Source organism: Amphibalanus amphitrite, unplaced genomic scaffold (assembly GCF_019059575.1).
Source record: "Amphibalanus amphitrite isolate SeventyFive unplaced genomic scaffold, NRLGWU_Aamphi_draft 001439F_arrow, whole genome shotgun sequence".
NCBI lineage: Eukaryota > Metazoa > Arthropoda > Thecostraca > Balanomorpha > Balanidae > Amphibalanus > Amphibalanus amphitrite.
The window spans coordinates 22,610-41,239 of NW_024882932.1; the positions used below are offsets into that span (position 1 = coordinate 22,610).

The 18,630-nt window shown below is 48.3% G+C and overlaps 1 protein-coding gene across 1 annotated transcript; it reads right to left on the reverse strand.

Annotated features, from left to right (window-relative positions):
- Nucleotides 1–253: 253 nt before the first annotated feature.
- LOC122373060 lies at nt 254–13,239 on the reverse strand (the record flags this gene model as incomplete). The annotated part of the gene is made up of 2 exons (XM_043350802.1): nt 12,175–13,239; nt 254–472 (listed from the first exon to the last, which is right to left on the reverse strand). Coding segments are annotated over exons 1-2 (1,116 nt in total), but the record flags the coding sequence as incomplete, so codon positions are not given.
- Nucleotides 13,240–18,630: the final 5,391 nt, after the last annotated feature.

An 18,630-nucleotide genomic window follows, 5' to 3' on the forward strand; every position in this document is an offset into this window, starting at 1 on the left:
CGCTTAACATAAACTTTAGAGCAGCTTCAGCCTCCAATAGTCCACTTTCTCTCCTGCATAGCGCTTCTGCTCCTAGTTTCATGATTCTCAGGCAGCGAATGAGCGCAGGTATGGCGGCGTATTCATAATCATCGATCATTTTCATACGTTTGTCTCCTATGTCAATGAGTGCTTTGTGGACAGCTGCTTTGAGGTTATCCAATCGTTCTAGCATGTCATACAAACTATTCCATCGGGTTTTACAGTCTAGCACTGGCATCAGTTCCTGCCCACGCTCCTCTCTGACGTATTTCTGAAGGACTTCATTTCGTACGGGCGATTTTCTAAACCAGCGGACAATGTTTCTAATGCTTTTAACGACTGGAGAGAGCGAACTATGTAGTTCGTGGTGACCAGTAGCACCAGTAGTGTTTTCTTCCACGTTGTCGTCCTCATCCTCGTCATCACCGTCGGATTCATCTGACGAGTTCACCTGCAAGGCGACAATATCCTTACCTTATTAATCTATATAAGATGTACTATTGAGCGCAGAATCCGCGCTCATACCGGGACCGAAGCGGGACAGGTCTGGTGTATCAGAGAGTGTACCGATAGTGTGCTGCGGAACAGTATCCCATCCAGGCGGCTGCTGTCTGGTGAACTTGGGTCAGCCGCCGCACGGAAGGCAACCGCCCCGGCCTCCCTCCCCGAGTGGGGGAGGGAGGCCGGAGAAGGGGAGCGATTCATGCAGTGGCAGCCCGCGCGGAGTTAGTGCGTCAGTGTCTACTGTGTATATTGGGATTATTTCTCCAGCAAAGTTTTGGGTTTGCTTGAAGTCCACTGATCACGGTGGCTGTTTGCAGGGAGCGGGCCCGGGCGGTGTCAGCAGATAGCTGTTCCCCTACACAGGCAGGCCACAGACATGGTGAAACGGTGTATTACTGTAATATGGCCGACCAGCCGGGGAAAGACCCCTTTCTGTAGGAATGCGATTAAAGAGGCTTCTGTGTTTTAACCCTATTAGTGGCAGGCTCCTGGCTACCCCCTATTAGTGGCAGGGGGGGGGGGCTGTTTACGACCCCCCCCCTTGATATCTCGAGATCTAACTGGCCGATTTTCAAAATTCAAACGGCATTCGATTTCGCTCAACGTGATCTACATTTCTAAAAAATAAAAATTAAAAAATGTCAAAAGTGGGGGGGGGGTAGAGGGGGTAAAAACGGGCAAATTGCAGATGCATTTTAGACTGTTTATCACGGCCAGGTTTCTGAACCAATCTTAACGCAACTTTTGCCGATCGATAGAGAATGAACCAGGAATTCACATGGATCCTAAAAATATGCATTTTCAAAAATCATAGGCGGATACAGATAATTGAGATTGGGGGTACACAAAAAGTATAGTACATAAGGTTTTTGTTGGTACTGTTTCTAAAAAGGGTGGCAATGGTCTTGTTGTGTTACAATTTTCTTATGAGAAAACGGCTACAATTGTATTGGTCATGCATAGGCGGTGTCAGGGCACCTATGTTGGGAGGTAAAACATAACCCCCCTTTTTGGACGCCTGGATCCGCCTATTATAGCAAAAACGTGTCAAAAGAGGATGCACAATAACTTTGTATATGTTATCACATGATACCTTTCATTCAATGTTCCTAAAACTGGTGTATACAGTTATAATACATCAGCATCGTGATCTTTGCCCTAAATGACTCGCTTCACGAATAGGACCCCCCCAATTCCCAGTGCTCTGGAGCCGCCCCTGGTAAAGGTATGAACTTGAAATTTTCAGGGAATGTGCCCAATTTAGTTTTAGGAAAAGTCAGAAAATTTCAGCATCGTAGCTTCAGCGGTTTCGGAGATATTCCCGAAAAACCTGAGGGGTGGATAAAAACAACCCCCCCCCCCCTGCCACTAATAGGGTTAAGGTGTGCCGTTACAGAGTTTCGGATCGTCCTTAAATTTCTCGCCCTCTTTGCTCTCACCGCAACGTTTTATAGAAAAACTCCTGATGTTTTTGGCCTTGCTCCTTGCTCTTAACCTTGCTCTTCCAGACCATGAGGCATGAGCACACTTTTTATTAACTTTAAATGGAAGTTTGCCATGTTTCTCAAAAATGCACGGGTAAAACCTGGTGTTAGCCGGTTTTTCCGCCAACCTGCGACTCTGGGCGCCCTCGGAGCCGGTCCCGTGGATCCCCTGGTCACGTGATGGCGCGACCCCAGCCGAACGGTCTCGCCTGGTCACACGGACCGCTCAGCCAATCAGAAGCCAGGGCCAAGGCCGCCCGGCCGGCGTGGGACTGGGCGGCGCGCGCGCGGGCCACTTGGTCGGCGAACGGCGACACTCAATGCACTCTGCCAGCTAAGCTAAGAAACAGCTAAGAAACATGACCTTGCCATGTTTCTCAAAAATGTTCATCTCACCTTAAAAAAAAAATTAGTTCCTATCAAATAAGTATCGGAAGCACAAATCTCACCGGAAGTCTGAGCCGAACTATAAGCGAAAATGCCACAACTTCCCTATGGCCACCGCCATTCTGTCTGAACTAGACTTTTTGTTTCTCCAAACTACATGTATATGGTAACATAACATGTATGTGGTAACATAACGTATGTTACATATATATGGTATATGGTAACATATGCCATATACACATATACCTACATATATATATATACCATATACATATACCTACATGTATATGGTAACATAACGTCAATGTGACATAACAATTCACATTTATTGGGCATGCGTCACGAATGCGTGCACCTCGGTATTACCGTTATGAAAGTTGCCCGAATCGGCGCTTAAGAACTTTGCAATTTGAAAATTTAACCCTCGCCCGTGGACGGCATTTCGCCATCCTTTCCAGTGGAGGGTGGGTGGGGGGGGGGGGGTTACGACCCCTTCTGCCGTTTCGAAACGCGTCGTCGTAGAGCTTAGCGGAAAAACACCGTATTGCTCTCGACGAGAGCTCGCGATTGCGCATATTACTTTTGACCATAGGTAAATATTTGACCTAGGTTTGGCAGGTTAAAGATCAAAGTTCGGGAAAATCGGCATTTTTAACTTTGCGCGCCGGTAGCGTCGCCGCTATGGCAGACATGGTCATGGAATTTTCACCATCGTATTTCTGGATGAATTTGGTGCATTTTGGTGTAAAGTTTGTCACATTTTACGCGATAACTTCCGGGGCAGAGCGCCCGGAAGCCGGCGGGGTCGCGTTCGCGCCCCGGGTGGTCGAAAATGCCGTCTGACAGTTGGGGTCGGAAATGTGATCTAACCTGTCGGCGACTTCTCCTTGACCCTGAGACGCTCATTAAACCGTGATTAAACCAAGTGCCCCAGCTTTATTTGGCCGTCAGATTCGAATTCAGGGCCAAAAATTACCGCCGGAAAGTCAAACTTCAAGAGGTCACCAGAGGTCACTGACCTGAACTAGACCTGACCTGACCTTGACCCTACATAGGTCAATGGAGGGTATGTCAGTGCCATGTCAGTCACTTTTGACCCAAACAATGCCAAAGTGTAACCGATATCATCGAAAAACTACGATTTCGTGCAAAATCGGCCTGACCTTGTTACCTTTGTGACGTCATAGCTCTGTTACCTGACCTGAACCGGTCATTTTTTCGCCAAAAGTTGCGCAAAGGATGGTCCATAAGGTAGCCGGAAAGCTGGCGGCACTACGTGCCGCCTTTTTTCGCTATTCGTGAAAAACCTCAGGAGGGTGCGGCCCTTTCAACGGGTGACAATTAAAATAAATATCACATAGTGCACCAATCTTCCTTTTCATCTTTTGCACAACCGTTTTAGGAATCCTCAATGCAAAAGATGTCGAAGCCGGAACCGTAGTCGGTCGGAGTGAACAGTTTTATTAGTAGTCGGAGTCATTCAAAATTTGTCGAAGCCCTGGGTGCTGATTAAACTCTCGCTGTCAATGAATTAGAGTTGACTAATTCATTGTTAGAGGAAATGACTGCAATAGAGGAATGACTGCATGCTAGTAGCACCTACGTCTAAAACGAAGCTTAACAGTTTTTTCAAATAATAAAACAAGACATGCCAGGAGTGTCAGCTATATATTTCTTCAAGTGAAGTCCTGGGGTATGTCGGATAAAAGGTTGAGTGATCAAGTCTATTCTCACTGTCACTGCACATAATCCAGCGATGCTATATACAAGTGCTGCTGATCATAGCACTCCTAGCTCGCACTAATAGTTGAGACGTTTCAAGTCCCCTGAATATCACATCACGAAAGAAAAAAAATCAGGCATCAGCCTCTTGTCACTGAGTCACATTTGTACTAATATACATCTTGCACACTAATCACATGTAGGTAACATAAGTAAAATTTATAAACAAAACACTGTTCTTTAACATTAGATGACAAACAAACAGAACGGTTTAGTAGGTGTGACCGCCCGCTGCCTCGGAGCACTGCTCCAGCCGCTGCCTCATCGAGGCCACCAGGCTCCGGAAGTAGCCGGGGCGGCGGCGGAGCTCCTCTCATTTCGCCAAGACGGCGGCCCAGAGCTCGTCCTGGTTGAGCTGCCGGGCCGGCTGGCGCAGCTCCTCCTCCAGCTCATGAACCACTAGAGACCACACATTTTCGATAGGGTTCAGGTCTGGGCTTATTGAGGGCCAGGGGATGGCACGAACCTGCGAACAAAACCATGTTTGTTACTCACTGTAACGTGATATAGGTTGACACATCGGTCATGACTATGAAGCTGTATGGTGCAACGAATAACACCTGTTGGAAAGTGTTTGATCATTACTGAGCAATTTTGTAAGGCATCTTAAGAACTTTTTAAATAATTGTTTAAGTTATCTCGATAAGTTTATAACAGGCGGGGACGAGGCGACCAGGGGCAAAGCGGCCTCCCGCACATAGCCGTAGGCCTCGCCTCCTCTAATTGGGATGCATTGCTGTTGGGGTGAAAATGAATAAACAGATAAATAAATAAACAGCATCTCAAGATTTTTTTAAATAATGCCATCAGGTCACCGGTCACCTAGCTAAATCATACCACAACTTAAAGCCGCTCCACACTGGACCTCGCATGCGGGTTGCGAGTTTGCAGGTTTTGAGTTTGCGGGCATAATACTAACTCATAGAGTAATTAGACCGTAGGGGAAGTTGGGGCAATGCCGGAGTTGGGGCAAAGCCGAAATTCGAGATATTTCGAAAACCGTAAGACATGGATGCCACCTGTCAGTGATGCTCTGAAGCTTAAGTGACTACAATCATCGCATGTTTGTTACGAGTCGTCATTCGGAATACTTCGACTGTGAGGGCGCCAAGAGCGTTTTCAAGGTACGTTTCCCTTGTACTACATGCGCCTTTGAAGCTGCATTTCTTACTCATTATGCTACCGTTTGTCTGGCCAATTCGGTCAAGTAATCTTTAGCATGTCTTTGCATAAGTGTGCTGCCTATTTGAAATTTATACAGCACGTTGAAAAGTTATGGGCCTGCAAATGAAAGTATGGCAGGCTGGGGTAATGCCGAAAACGTGCGATTACGCACGTGTTAAAAGCACGCTACGTGGACTTTACTGCTGTAGAATAGCAACGCGTATTTTTAGTCACACGAATTACACTTTCAACCGACACAACGGCCTGTTACCTATAAGGAATGATTTACCTGGCATGTTCTTATTATATCACACAATTATAACTTCCAGTGTGCACCGCGTCCTCAAGCTCTTAAAACGCGTGTCAGCTTTGATCAATTCTGGATAAAGTTTGAGATAAAATGGCAAAACATCAATGTCGGCATTCCCCGTAGATCATTTCTCCCATTTTCGGCTTTCCCCGCAGTCCGGGGCAACGCCGAAAAAGTCACTTCTTTGATATTTTTAGTTTGTGCGCTTAACGGTATGCGAATTCATCAAATGCGCCTGGTATGTTTGAAAGGCAAAAGACTGGCCTCTCGAATGACGCCAACAAGAATAGCTTATGTTGTCTACCTTGCGTGCTACGGTCGTCAGAAAAAAGTCTTCGGCGTTCCCCCAACTTCCCCTACCCTCATGGTCACTTCATGAATGCTGTGAAGCCGGTACACCTTCAGAAAACTACATATAGTCGCAATAGCAGCATGAACGAACCAAAATTCGACTCCAACGAAAAACCCGCAAGCCTCGTAGAGCTTGCAGACCTCGCAGCGAGGAAAATCGAAAGTTGACTCAAAATCAACTTTTGGAATGCGATGCAAGGTAGCTCGGAAGCTAAAAACATGCAGACTCGCTTGTTAGATAGTAGTGTGAATCGCTCAGCTAGATTGCATTATTTGATTTTGAAGAAACCCGAAAACCCAAAAACTCGCAACCCGCATGCGAGGTCCAGTGTGGGGCACCCTTTAGAGTTAGCAGCCATGATAGGTTTATGATGCCACTTACTGAGTCTGCGTGGTCTTCGAACCACTGCTTGACTGCCCTCGCTGTGTGGATAGGGGCGTTGTCTTGCATTAGAGTCCATCCTCGTCGGGGCGCATTTCCTCCACGGAGGGCAAAAACGCCTGCCGGAGTAGTGAAGACATATTTAACAACAATGAAAAATGCACATGTTCACAAGGGTATACAGTCAACTCAACCAGTGACAACTTAACCAACGTGGTTTGTGACAATAGAGCCAATGCGTTCAGCACACTGGTTGAGTTGTCACTGGTTGTCACTGGTTGTCACTGGTTGAGTTGTCACTGGTTGAGTTGTCACTGGTTGAGTTGTCACTGGTTGAGTTGTCACTGGTTGAGTTGTCAATGGTTGAGTTGTCAATGGTTGAGTTGTCACGGGTTCAGTTGTCACTGGTTCAGATGTCACTGGTTGAGTTGTCACTGATTGATATGTCACTGGTTGAGTAGTTGTCACTGGTTTGACCTGCTTGAAATGCCACTGGTGGAATTGACATGGAACCGTTTGCAAGAGTGCGGGGAAGACGGCGTGCTGGGCAAAAACAATATCTACCTGGATATGACTTGTGCAATCGGACGTTTACTGGCATTTGACCTGTTACACAAAGACCATAAAACGTTTATCTTAGGTTTTGTCTCTTAGACACCCAGAGGGCAGGAAACCGCCAACCATTGTTCAGTTGGTTCGATTTTTTATGTGCTCTGATTTTGTCTCGCAAACTTTACAAGCATTCAACATGAACATAAAATGTTTGAGCTGTGGCTCTGGCGACATTAAGCGAGATAAAAAAATTACTCGCTATTATTATCAATCCTATCTTGAAGTAAATAGTTTGACACTTTTCTAATTTGAAAATGTTTGAAAAAGGCCTGCGGTCGAAATAAATATTACATTCTGTCAAGTAAAGTATATATTTGTACAGCATTAGTTTTGGTAATTATCGAGGAAAAAAGGTCATGTTTTTACATTTTCTACTATTTAGGTATAAACATGTTCCTCGTACAAGCACTAACCTCAGTAAATAGTTTGACACGTTTAATCAATTAGACATGCTCTTTAATCGACATATTATCATTATATGCTGTCCCGATTAGTCATTATGGCCCGATATTATCATTATGCTGGCCCGATTAATCATCTGATACTACACTCTCGTCTTGACCTAGAAATGCAGAGACAACAGCAACAAATACCTAATAAAAGAAAAGTACGAACCTCCACCATGTGCCTGTCTTCCTCCTCCGTCGTCTTCCGTTTTCTTCCACACTTATCATAGCGCGCTTTCAAACCCCTTTCCCCTTCCTGCTCATAACGGTGTTTCCACCGTCTGGCAGTAGTTAGAGCTACACCGAGAATCTCTGCCGCCTGCTTGACAGAGTGACCTTGATCGAAAAGCAAGATGAGCCTGCCCTTGTCAAGATCACTGAGGTGTGCCATCACGCTCACGTTGACGTCTAGCCGCACACACTCCACGCGGGCTGCGGCCGCCTACTGCGGCTCTCCTTCCCCGGCTTTCCGCCCCACTCGGAACAGAAACAGCCAGGTCATGTCATTCCGTGACCCTCAAAGGATACTGTGTCGCATCACACTAATCGGTACACTCTCTGACACACCAGGCCTGCCCCGCCGTGGCCCAGCCTCGGTCCCGGTATGAGCGCGGATTCTGCGCTCAATAGTACATATATTAAGGGGTCATCCTGCTGTGTTGGCTCCTCGGATTATTTGTAGATGAAGATTTACGACCAGTGGCGTAGCCAGAGATCAGCGAAAGGGGGGGGGCATGGTGCTCGAGGGGGCGACTTTTTCCCTTGAGAGGGGCGCCATTGTCAGCTAGTGACAGGGGTGTCAGGCTAAAATGTAACGTCATGTTCATGCATGATTTACTATAGGTATTGCAAAATACATAAGAACCAGCTTTCGCTGATTTTCATAAAGTCCAATTAATGCAATTTGCAGCCTGGTGTTTTTTTTATCAAAAAACCTTGATCTAGATGAATTTTTAGCATGATATAGGAAACGAGCTCAGGCTACGGACATTTTATTCTCAAAATACGCATCCATGCGAATTCGAAACGGTAAAATAACTATACGTTGATCGATAGGCAGAATCTTTATTCTTTGCAAAAAAAAAGAAAAGAAAAATATACGGGCTCACTCACTGATCCGAAGTGACCTGTGGGCTGCAGCCTGTGGTCGACCGGGGTTGCCGTGTTTAGAATATCAGAGCGCACGTATGTAGGATACACGCTGCGACTTATTGCCTAAATTGGAATCAAGGAAAGACTTGAACAATTAAGACCATGAGATCCACCATGAGATCCCAACTCATTGTCATACCAGCAGCGACTGCAGTCAGAGGCGACCGAACGCTGACATACGTTCTGGATTTTTTCTCCACACATCCCCTTTACAATTCGATGTCTAGTGCGTGCAGCCCCTACTTCTGGACATGCATGACTGCCTCCAGTGACTGACTGCCACGCCTCCAGAGGGAAACAACTCCAAAAATAACAGTTTTTATTAAAATCGTTTTCTGCAATAGCTTTTGACTGAAGACAGTGACGACATTTATTTTGCCAGCATCGTATTCCTCTCGTCGAAACGCGTCGAATGAACTATACGTTGACCTTGAAACGTCATTTTGAAAATTTGACCTCAGGTCAAGATCATGACCTTGATGGACAGGGTCATGCTGCATATCACTCGATCCGTATCGTCGAGCTGAACACATCTGACGTGTTTTCACCGCTTTAGCAAGTCTCTATCAAAAGGTATAGCCAAAGAAATGCTGGTGACCGTTCATGACCTGAGATGACCTCAGGGGCACACAGAAGGGTCACAGGTGCATTTTATCGATTCAGTGTGTTATGTTTACCTATGTACCGATGTTTGAGAGGGTTTTGAACCACATTCGTCCAAAAGAGGCGCATTTCAATTTTCTCCAATTGACTTATACCTAATGGAGAAGTCGCAAAATTGACCTGACCTTAGGTCATGGATATCAAAAGTCCGAGATAGTTGTATCTCTGATAGTTTTAAAAGTGATCGTTCCGTCGGTGTGGCGTACGCTGGGGCGGCACCGCCCTGCTAGGCGGGGGCGGCATCACAATAATGGGGGGCAATGCGCTGGGGGCAGCACTTGCATTGAGGGGTGGCATTGTACGGTGAATGGGCGGCGTCGCATTGAGGGGCGGTATCGCAACGAGGGGTGGCACTATCGAGGCTGCCTTATAAGAAACGCTTGGCTTATCCTAGCCCAGCTCGGCGCCGCCTGGCTGCTGCATCTTGAAAAGGGTCCTTGGTGTCGATGAGACAGCCCCATTGTAAAATAATTACCTACCTAGCGTCAGTGGTTTCGGCGGGGGGGGGGGCGCTATCGATCTTGAATGGGGCGGGGCGACTCTGAAGTCTCCATTCAGATGGGCGTCAGTGACTACTGGAGGGCGCCAACGAACTCGGATAGGGCGAATGTGATCTTCAGAAGGGCACCGGGTGATCTAGAGGGGTGTAATGCTTAGATGGGGTCACTGCTGCCTTCAGTAGGGCGTCGGACGCTCTGAAGGGCCGCCATTGATCTCGGATGATTCGACTGTTATTTTCAGAGGGGCACCAGTGGTTTCAGAGGGGCGCCATTGATTTAGGATGGGGCGACTGAAGTCCCGGTTCAGGTGGGCGCCAGTGGCTGTTGAGGGGCGCCAGCGACCTTGGATTGATGGGGCGACTGTGATCTTTAGAGGGGCGTTGAGGGGCGCCATTGGGCATGGATGGGGCCGCTGTTGCCTTCAGCAGGACGCCGGACAGTCTAGAGGGGCGCCTTGAAATTGGGTGGGGGGACTGTAGTCTCAAGGGGCGTTGTCTCGGATGGGGCGAATAAACTCTAGAAGGGCGCCATTGGTTTCAAAGGGTTGCCATCGATCTTAACCCTCGCACGACCAGGCCATTTCTCATAACACGAACGACCAGGGGGGGGGTTGTTACGACCCCCCCTGGCGTTTCGAAACGGAAGGTCGTAGAGCTTAGCGGAAAAAACTAACGGATTGCTCTCAACGAGATCTCGCGATTGGTGGTATATTTTTTGGTCCTAGGTCAACATTTGACCTACTTTTGACCGGTCAAAGGTCAAATTTTCGGAAAAATATACTTTTTTCAACTTTCGGCGGCGATTGCGGCAAAACGGTGGGAGATATCGACTTGAAACCTTCACTATCGTGTTCCTTGATCAATTCTCTATCGTTTGGTATGTATTTCGTTTCCCTAGCTCTAAAAATGGCGCGTTGGGAGCGCCGGAAGTCGGCAAGGTCACAGTCGGCGGCAGAAATTCGAAAAATCAAAATTTAAATTTTTGAAATCTGATTGTATTTTTGGATTTGGGAGGTCCATTTGCTCCCTATAGAAGCTAATATTGCTGCATATTCCCATTGAGGTGACAAGAATTAGCAAAATAGTGGTTCGGGCGCTTTTCAAAAATAGTACCGAACGCTGTTCCTCTTGTGACGTCATAGCTCCGTGACCTGACCTGACCCGGTCAAATTTCTTATACCATATGATAGCCAATACTTGCCCCAACATGCATGGGAAGTTTCATCACGATCCATCAACCGATGTCCGTACCACCGGCAGGAAACCTAGGGCGTTGGCACTCAGTTTGTGAAAATCCGGCCGGAGGCTGTACCTCTTATGACGTCATAACTCCGTGACCTGACATGACCCGATCAATTTTTTTTCGGCAAAAGATGCGCAAAGGTTGCCCCAGAGGGTATTGAAAATTTCAGCCCGCTACGACAAGCCGTTTAGCGTGCACTTCGAAAAAACCTCAGGGGGGTTGATACAACCCCCCCTAGGCGTTCTAGGGTTAAGATGGGGCAGCTGTGATCTCCGTTTAGATGGGCGCCGGTGACTTTTGAGGGGCGCCAGCGACCTCGGATGAGGACGACTGTGATCTTCAGAAGCGCACCGGGCGCTCTGGAGGGGCGTCATTGGGCTTGAATGGGGCGACTTTAGTCTCAAGCGGGACGACTTCAGTCTCAAGGGGGGGGGGGCGCTAGTGACTCTCTTGAGGGCGCTATTGATGTCGGATAGAGCGACTGTGATCTTGAGAAGAATGCGGGTGCTTTAGAGGGGCGCCAGTAGTTTCAGGGGGCGCCATCGACCTTGGATGGGGCCGAATGGGGCAGCTATGAACTTCAGAGGGGTGCAATTAACCTTAAATGGGGCGACTGTTCCGTTCTGGTGGGTGCCAGCGGCTTTCAGGGGCGCCATCGACCCTGGGGGTTCGGAATACCTATTCTGGTTTCCGGAGGTGCGCCCTTAAACATTGGGGGGCTCAGGTCCTATTTGGGGGTGCCCTGGAGAACATTGGGGTGTCCAGGCACCCCTAAAGAGATATTGAGTTCGATCCCTGCCTGCACATCGCTTTTTAATTCATGCTCCCTCTGTAAAACGGCATCAGCCTAGTCGGCGCTAAGTGGGGCGCCATCTGGGCGGCTGGGCGGAAAGGGGGGGCCATGGCCCCCATGGCCCCCCCTGTCTACGCCACTGTTTACGACTCTTTATGCTTTAAGGAGAGTAATTGCGCGATGCGGATGAAACTGAGCTCGATGCTCTTAAGCCTTGTTCTCTGGGTGAAATGTTGTTTGTTCTTTGACTCTTATGAAGTGAAATCGCACAGTAAATGATACGAACTTTGGTGCACAATTTTCTACCATTTCGTCACTGTTATTCTATTTTCACGCTAGGTGCCTATATCAGATGTATGCATAATTGTATACTAAGCTCACCTGGTTAGGTCCACCACCACCACGGTCGTCATCTGCTTGTTCAGAGGTCTGCCCGGCGTCACCCGAGTACAGAGCGTCGACAACGGCGAGGTGAACACCGTGTGCGAAGCAGAGTTGGTGCTCACATGGCAGTGACTTCCCGAATTTCACCATCACCGAAGCTCCGTCGGTTGTGACGCAGGTGACGTGCTTACTGAGTTCAAGGCCAAATTCTGCCAGCTTGCCCTGCAGAAGATCCAGACATTTCTCTGCTGGCATCGATCCGTGACAACGCGCGACACCGAGACCCCACATGTTACCTTCGCAGTGGACAGTCACGCTCATATAGCGACGGTTTTTCAGGGACGTATACTCGTCGATCGTAAGTGAGAACCGTTTGCCATTTGACAATTCTTCGGCCAGCTTCGCCTTCACGTCACACTTCAGGCGAGCACAGTGTTTGAGGACACGCCGGCGGATCGTGTTGTGATGGGTTGGAAGGTTTTTATATCCTTTAGCAGCCAAAAGTCCGCGTAGGTCCGGTGAGGTACAGAAAACTGTAAAAGGTATCCCATCTCTCGCGCACATTCTAGCTAGGATAGCATCCAGGTCGTCGTCCGTTTTGGAAACATAGTAGCAATCTAAGGTCTTCATTCCTTTTAGATGCGGTGCCGTGGTTTTAGCGCTCTCACCTTGACCTTCGCCGGACACGTTTTGCGGCGTCTCTCCGGATCGGGATGGTCCAGCAACACTCATACCACCATGCTTGCTCCTGAGGTGGACGTGAAGTCCTTTGGTGGAACCTCCAGATATTTTCAGTACCTTTTTACAAAGACGACACTTTGCTGTGTGGCCATCTTGACTTCTTAGATAATGTTCCCACACCGCACTGCCTTTAAATTCAGCAAAATCCGACATTTTGGCAAAGTTAGCTATAGCTTATCACAAAGGCACTTAATTAATAATTATTCACTAACGGTAACCATGCCCAGGGCGCCCGGCCAGCCTCATGGATCGTCCAGCCACGGGGCACTGACAGTAACTGAGCCACCAGACGTGCTCCCACAGTCACACAGAGAAGACGGCCGACCTCTTCCCACTCGATGGACTCGAATTCGATAGTCGGCATAGTATGTCATCGTGCAAAATGATCTGTTAAACCGAGTACGCGAGGGACGTCGCGGGGAGCGAGAGATGAGCCGAGAGAGAGCTCGTCTCTCGCCACATTGTGAAGGCTGAGACGGTGTGAAACAATGTCAATTAGGTATATATGTAACCAATACTTGTGCATAACGACTTTGCGCGGCGTAAGTAAGATCTTTGGACATAAAACTGCACTGTAATGCGTTGTTACTCACTTACCTTTTTTTACATACCTACTATCAGCTACACTTTATGAACGATGTTTCTGTACGGAAAATATCGGGATCCCGAAATCCCGATGCTTCTAATCCCGAGATTCGGGATTAATACAATCCCGGGATCCCGGGATCCCGATCCCGGGATTATCAGCCCTGCCGCGCCACCCTGTCCAACGAGAGGCGACGTCGTACCTACTTTGCAAAAGAAATGATATAAGTCAGAAGGGCGCTAACTTTGGCTTGCAGAGTGCTTGTATGAGCCGTTGAGGCGCTAGCCTTATAGCTAAGTGTGCCCTTTTAGCAGCAGGGATGCCATAACACATTATAGTGTGTTATATGGCATCCAGGCCCCTCTAGGTATACGTAGAGGGGCGATGGTTATGACTCGAGTAGCGCTCTTAAAATCGGTAGGCGCCTCACTGTGCGAGTGCCACATACATTTCATTACTCAGTGCAGAGGGGCACCAAAACTGGCACGAGGGCGCCTTCAGGAGCCAATCGGCAGCCTGCGGACTGGGGGCGCTATTCTAGCAAGGATGATGGCATAAGGTACTTGTCAGAGGGGCACTTCAACTACCTCAATGGTCGCATTGATACACGGAAGGGCGCCACTCTGTGGTGCGAGGGTCGCCATTATTAGCAAAAGGGATGATTTAAGACGTAAGTGTAGTCAGAGGGGCACCAACTTTGGCTTGAGGGGCGCATGTTAACGAATGGGGCACGCTACTTAGCTAAGTATTTATTTGCCGCAAACGGCATACCGTCCCTCAAAAACTTTACACAAACGACCTACCCTTTTTGCATGGAGGCGCCCCATTAAGCCTCATAGGTGCCCCTCTTTCGCATGTAACGGCCCATATGGCTAACAGAGGCACCCCTATAGACCTCACCGGCGCCCCTTTTTCCCATTGAGGCGCTCCTTTGAGGTCCTCTTTCTAAAATGGGCCTCAAAGGCATCCCTATTTGGCATACATGATGAAGTCGCCCCTCTTTCGTATGGGGGCGCCACTATGGCCTTCCTTGGCGCCCCTTTTGCACGTGGTCGCCCCTATACTATCATAGGTCTAAGAGGCACCCCTAAGGGCCTCAGAGACCAATAGGGTGCCCCTCTTTCGCATGCAGGCGCCCCTATTGCCATCACAGGCGCCCCTCTTTTGCATTGAGGCACCCCTATGGAGTTCATAGGCGCCCCTCTCTCGCATGTAGGCGCTCCATGGCCTCAGAGGTCCCAAGCTCATAGGCCATGGCGCCCCCCCCCCTGAGGGATGGCGCTCCTATTGCAGTTTTTTCTCACCACGATCTGTTGAGCGTGGTTACGACCCTGGCCCGTGAGGGCGCCTTTTGGGCCAAGGGGCGCCCACCAAAGTTGGGGGGGGGGGCAAACGGGATGTTGGGGTGGCAGAATTTCAAGTTGGGGGGCACCTGCCCCCCCCCCAAAAGTATACAAAGTTACGCCCCTGGTCTTGGCCTGCGGCGGTTTCGGGCCGACGCGCGGTACTCGCGCTGTGGCGGGGAGCGGGGACGGTCGAGCGGTGCCGAAAGCCGGCGGAGTTGTGCGTAGCGTCTTGTCTGACAGTGCCCAAAGAGCGACATGATGACTGAGGAGCCATAAATGCTCAATGCGCATTGCTTGTACAATGCTGATAGGTTCGCTGACGGCTGATATTTGTTTTATTTTTCATAAGCTGCAAATGACGGGCAGATGGCATATACCTGACATAAGGTTAGGAAATATTCACCTGTAGGTATTTAAAGCCTATGGCGTTGCAGATAACTAATGTGATAATGGGATTTCGGATGTCATCAAGTAGTTGCTGATTTGTACATCGCTATGCAACCATCGAACAACGTAATAATTAATTAATTACCTTCGCTTCACATCATAAGGCTCGCTCGTATTTCAAACATACATATATCCTACATCGAGCATCGTATTTGTTAGGAATCTTTAACGTTTGTTCGAAGCATGTGTGAATAGTAGGTTGAGGAGTGATGGCCTCTTGGTCCTATATACGAGAGTCAACAAGAGCTTAACATTTACTTGACCGTCTGCTGCAATTGATACATAGCACGTGAAGCGTCAGCGAAATGCATAGTCCTTTACAGATGGCAGGGGTGTCGTTTGTACAGAGGTCGCTGATGGGCACGGGTCAATGCCGCAGCCGTGGGCGGAACCTAATGTCATATGACGTAGGAAGGCCTCTATCCAGTATGGAAAAACAGTTAACATTACGAGTCAATGACAAGTGCCACAAACATTTAAGTGACAACAAAACGTATTTGAAGAAAAAGTTTCGGCAGGTCTTGAAACAGCTATTTCCTAAATATGGTTGAAATTCTTCCGCGCATTAAAAAACAATCGCGAAAAATTAGGGTTTCAAGGGGTCTGGCGTTAACAGTAGGCGCCGTCATTCATAGTGATGCTGCTGGCCTCCGAAATGATAATGCCGCCTCTTAAAGTGAAGCAGCCGTCTATAGAAAGTGTTGGCGCCGCCTCGTCGGCGCACCGGCGCTCTCGTGTTTCTGTAAAGCGGCAGCTCTACTCAGAACCGGCTGAAGGCCGAACCTTGTGAAGGTCACGGCCGCTGCGCGGCGCTCGGCCGGCTCACGTGGGGGACGAATGCAGACGAATGGCCGGTTCGTCAGTGGTCTGTGCTTTGTGTTTGTTTTTATGTAGAATATCAACGGGTGAGTGATATTTCGATACAGGTATTGGTTTGTATGTAGCTTGTAAGTGTGTCATTTCGATATGTGTTGATTATTAAGCAGCTTCACATGATAAAAGGAAATGGCGATGCTGCGAAGGCAATCTGGCGCTGCGCCAAATTTGTGGATAATTTTTTGTTGAGCTTGTCGATCGACCACAAACGCATATTGAGCGATAATTCTGATAGTTGTGTGTTATTTATTCGATTACGATATGGTATATCGGTACAGTTGTGATATATTTTCCTCTTTTGTGTGCATTTCAGCGTTGTGCTAATAGCGCTTATACGAGGTCGAAGTTGGTGCGACCAAGAACCCGTTTTGCACGCTGAGACTTCGCATGGGAGGCAAAACTTGTCGGTATGAACTGAACTGGGGATTTAGACTGTCATTATCTGTAAGAAATTGTATACAATCATCACTTGTCACTGCGACTGAAAGTGTTTGCATTTTTGTATTTAAAGGTGTTCCGAGATAAGATACGAAAGTTACCTAGTAAACAATATATTTGAAACGCGTCAGATAAGATATAAACAAAGGGAAATTGTATTTGTATGATAAGTAACGATTCATGATAGAAATATTGTAGGACGTCATGAATGTGGTGTTGACATGACCGAAACTGAGATGGTTTCTTTTGTTTGTGTGCAGTTACGGCACCACGGCAGTAAATACAGCCCGTTCGACGACAACTCCCCGTCTCTGCAAACGGCGTGCGAACAGAAAGTGATGATCCAGCAACTCAATGTGACAGTGCCGCCCCTAAATCTGTTAGTAGACCCACTCAATGTAATGGTGCCGCCCTTCTAAGCATCTGAGGAGCCCCTCAATGTGATGATACCGCCCCTCAAGAAGATGATGCCGCCCCTTTCAGTATCGGTGGCGCCCCTCAATGTGATGGTGCCGCCCTCAAAGTGCCGGTGGCGCCCCTGAATGTGATGGTGCTGCTCGCAAACGAGTCGGTGGCGCCACTCAAAATGATGCTGCCGCCCCTTAAAGTGCTGGCGCCGCCCCTTAAAGTGTCAGTGACGCCCTTCGAAGTGTCAGAGGAACCCACCAATATAATGGTGCCGCCCCTCTAGGTATCCACATAGCCCCTCATTGTCAGGGGCGTAACTTTGCATACTTTTGGGGAGGCAGGTGCCCCCCCCCCCCAACTTGAAATTTTGCCACCCCAACATTCCGTTTGCCCCCCCCCCCCCAACCTTGGTGGGCGCCCCCAGGCCCGAAAGGCGCCCTCACGGGCCAGCGGCGTCATAGGAGCGCGTGCGCCATCTTTCAAGGGGGCGCCTGCATGCGAAAGAGGGGCGCCCATGAAGTCCTCAGGGGCGCCTCAATGCAAAACACGGGCGCCTGCATGCGAAAGAGGGGCACCTTATTGGCCTCTGAGGCCCTTCGGGGTGCCTCTGAGGTCTATAGTATAGGGGGCGCCCACATGAAAAAGGGGCGCCCATTAAGGCCATAATGGCGCCCCAATACGAAAGAGGGGAGACTGCATGCCAAATGGGGGCGCCTCCGAGGCCCATAGAAAGAGGAGCTCCAGTTGAAGCCCAAAGGGGCGCCTCAATGGGAATTAGAGACGCCTGTGAGGTCTATAGGGGCGCCTCTGATGCCCATGTCGAGAGAGTCGTCAGTCGTTTGTGTAACGTTCCTCAGGGATGGTGCGCCGCTTGCGGCAAGTAAAAACTTAGCTAAATAGCGTGCCCCATTGGTTAAAAAGCGCCCCTCGAGCCAAAGTGGTACCCCGCTGACAACACGCACGTCTTATGTCATCTGTTTTGCTAATAACTAATGCCCCCGCACGCAGAGCGGCGCCCCATCCGTTTATCAATGTGCCCCTTCAGGTGGATGAAGCGCCCCTCTGGCCAATACCTTATTGGTCATATGATATATACCTTATACCTTATATCATATGATACTTGTTTAGTATCCATGACAGGTTGGATGATGATGTAAATAATAAACCAAATTATTACAAATGCATTCAAATATATTCAAAAAGACACACAAAGCTTTCGGTTCATGGAACCTTGATCACTGTGCAAATGAGTATAACAATCGCTGTAACCGTCTAAAAATTCTTTGAAATTAATCAGCCGCGTGTTTTCTTCTTCTGGTCGTCAATGGCAGCAAAATCGGTGGTAGACCAGCAGAAGAAGAAAACACTCGGCTGATTAATTTCAAAGAATTTTTAGACGGTTACAGCGATTGTTATACTCATTTGCACAGTGATCAAGGTTCCATGAACCGAAAGCTTTGTGTGTCTTTTTGAATATATTTGAATGCATTTGTAATAATTTGGTTTATTATTTACATCATCATCCATCATATGATACACTACATATGATTGCAAAATATGAAGTGAATGGAAAGAAAACATTTGCTCATGTATGTTCCCCTTTGCACACTG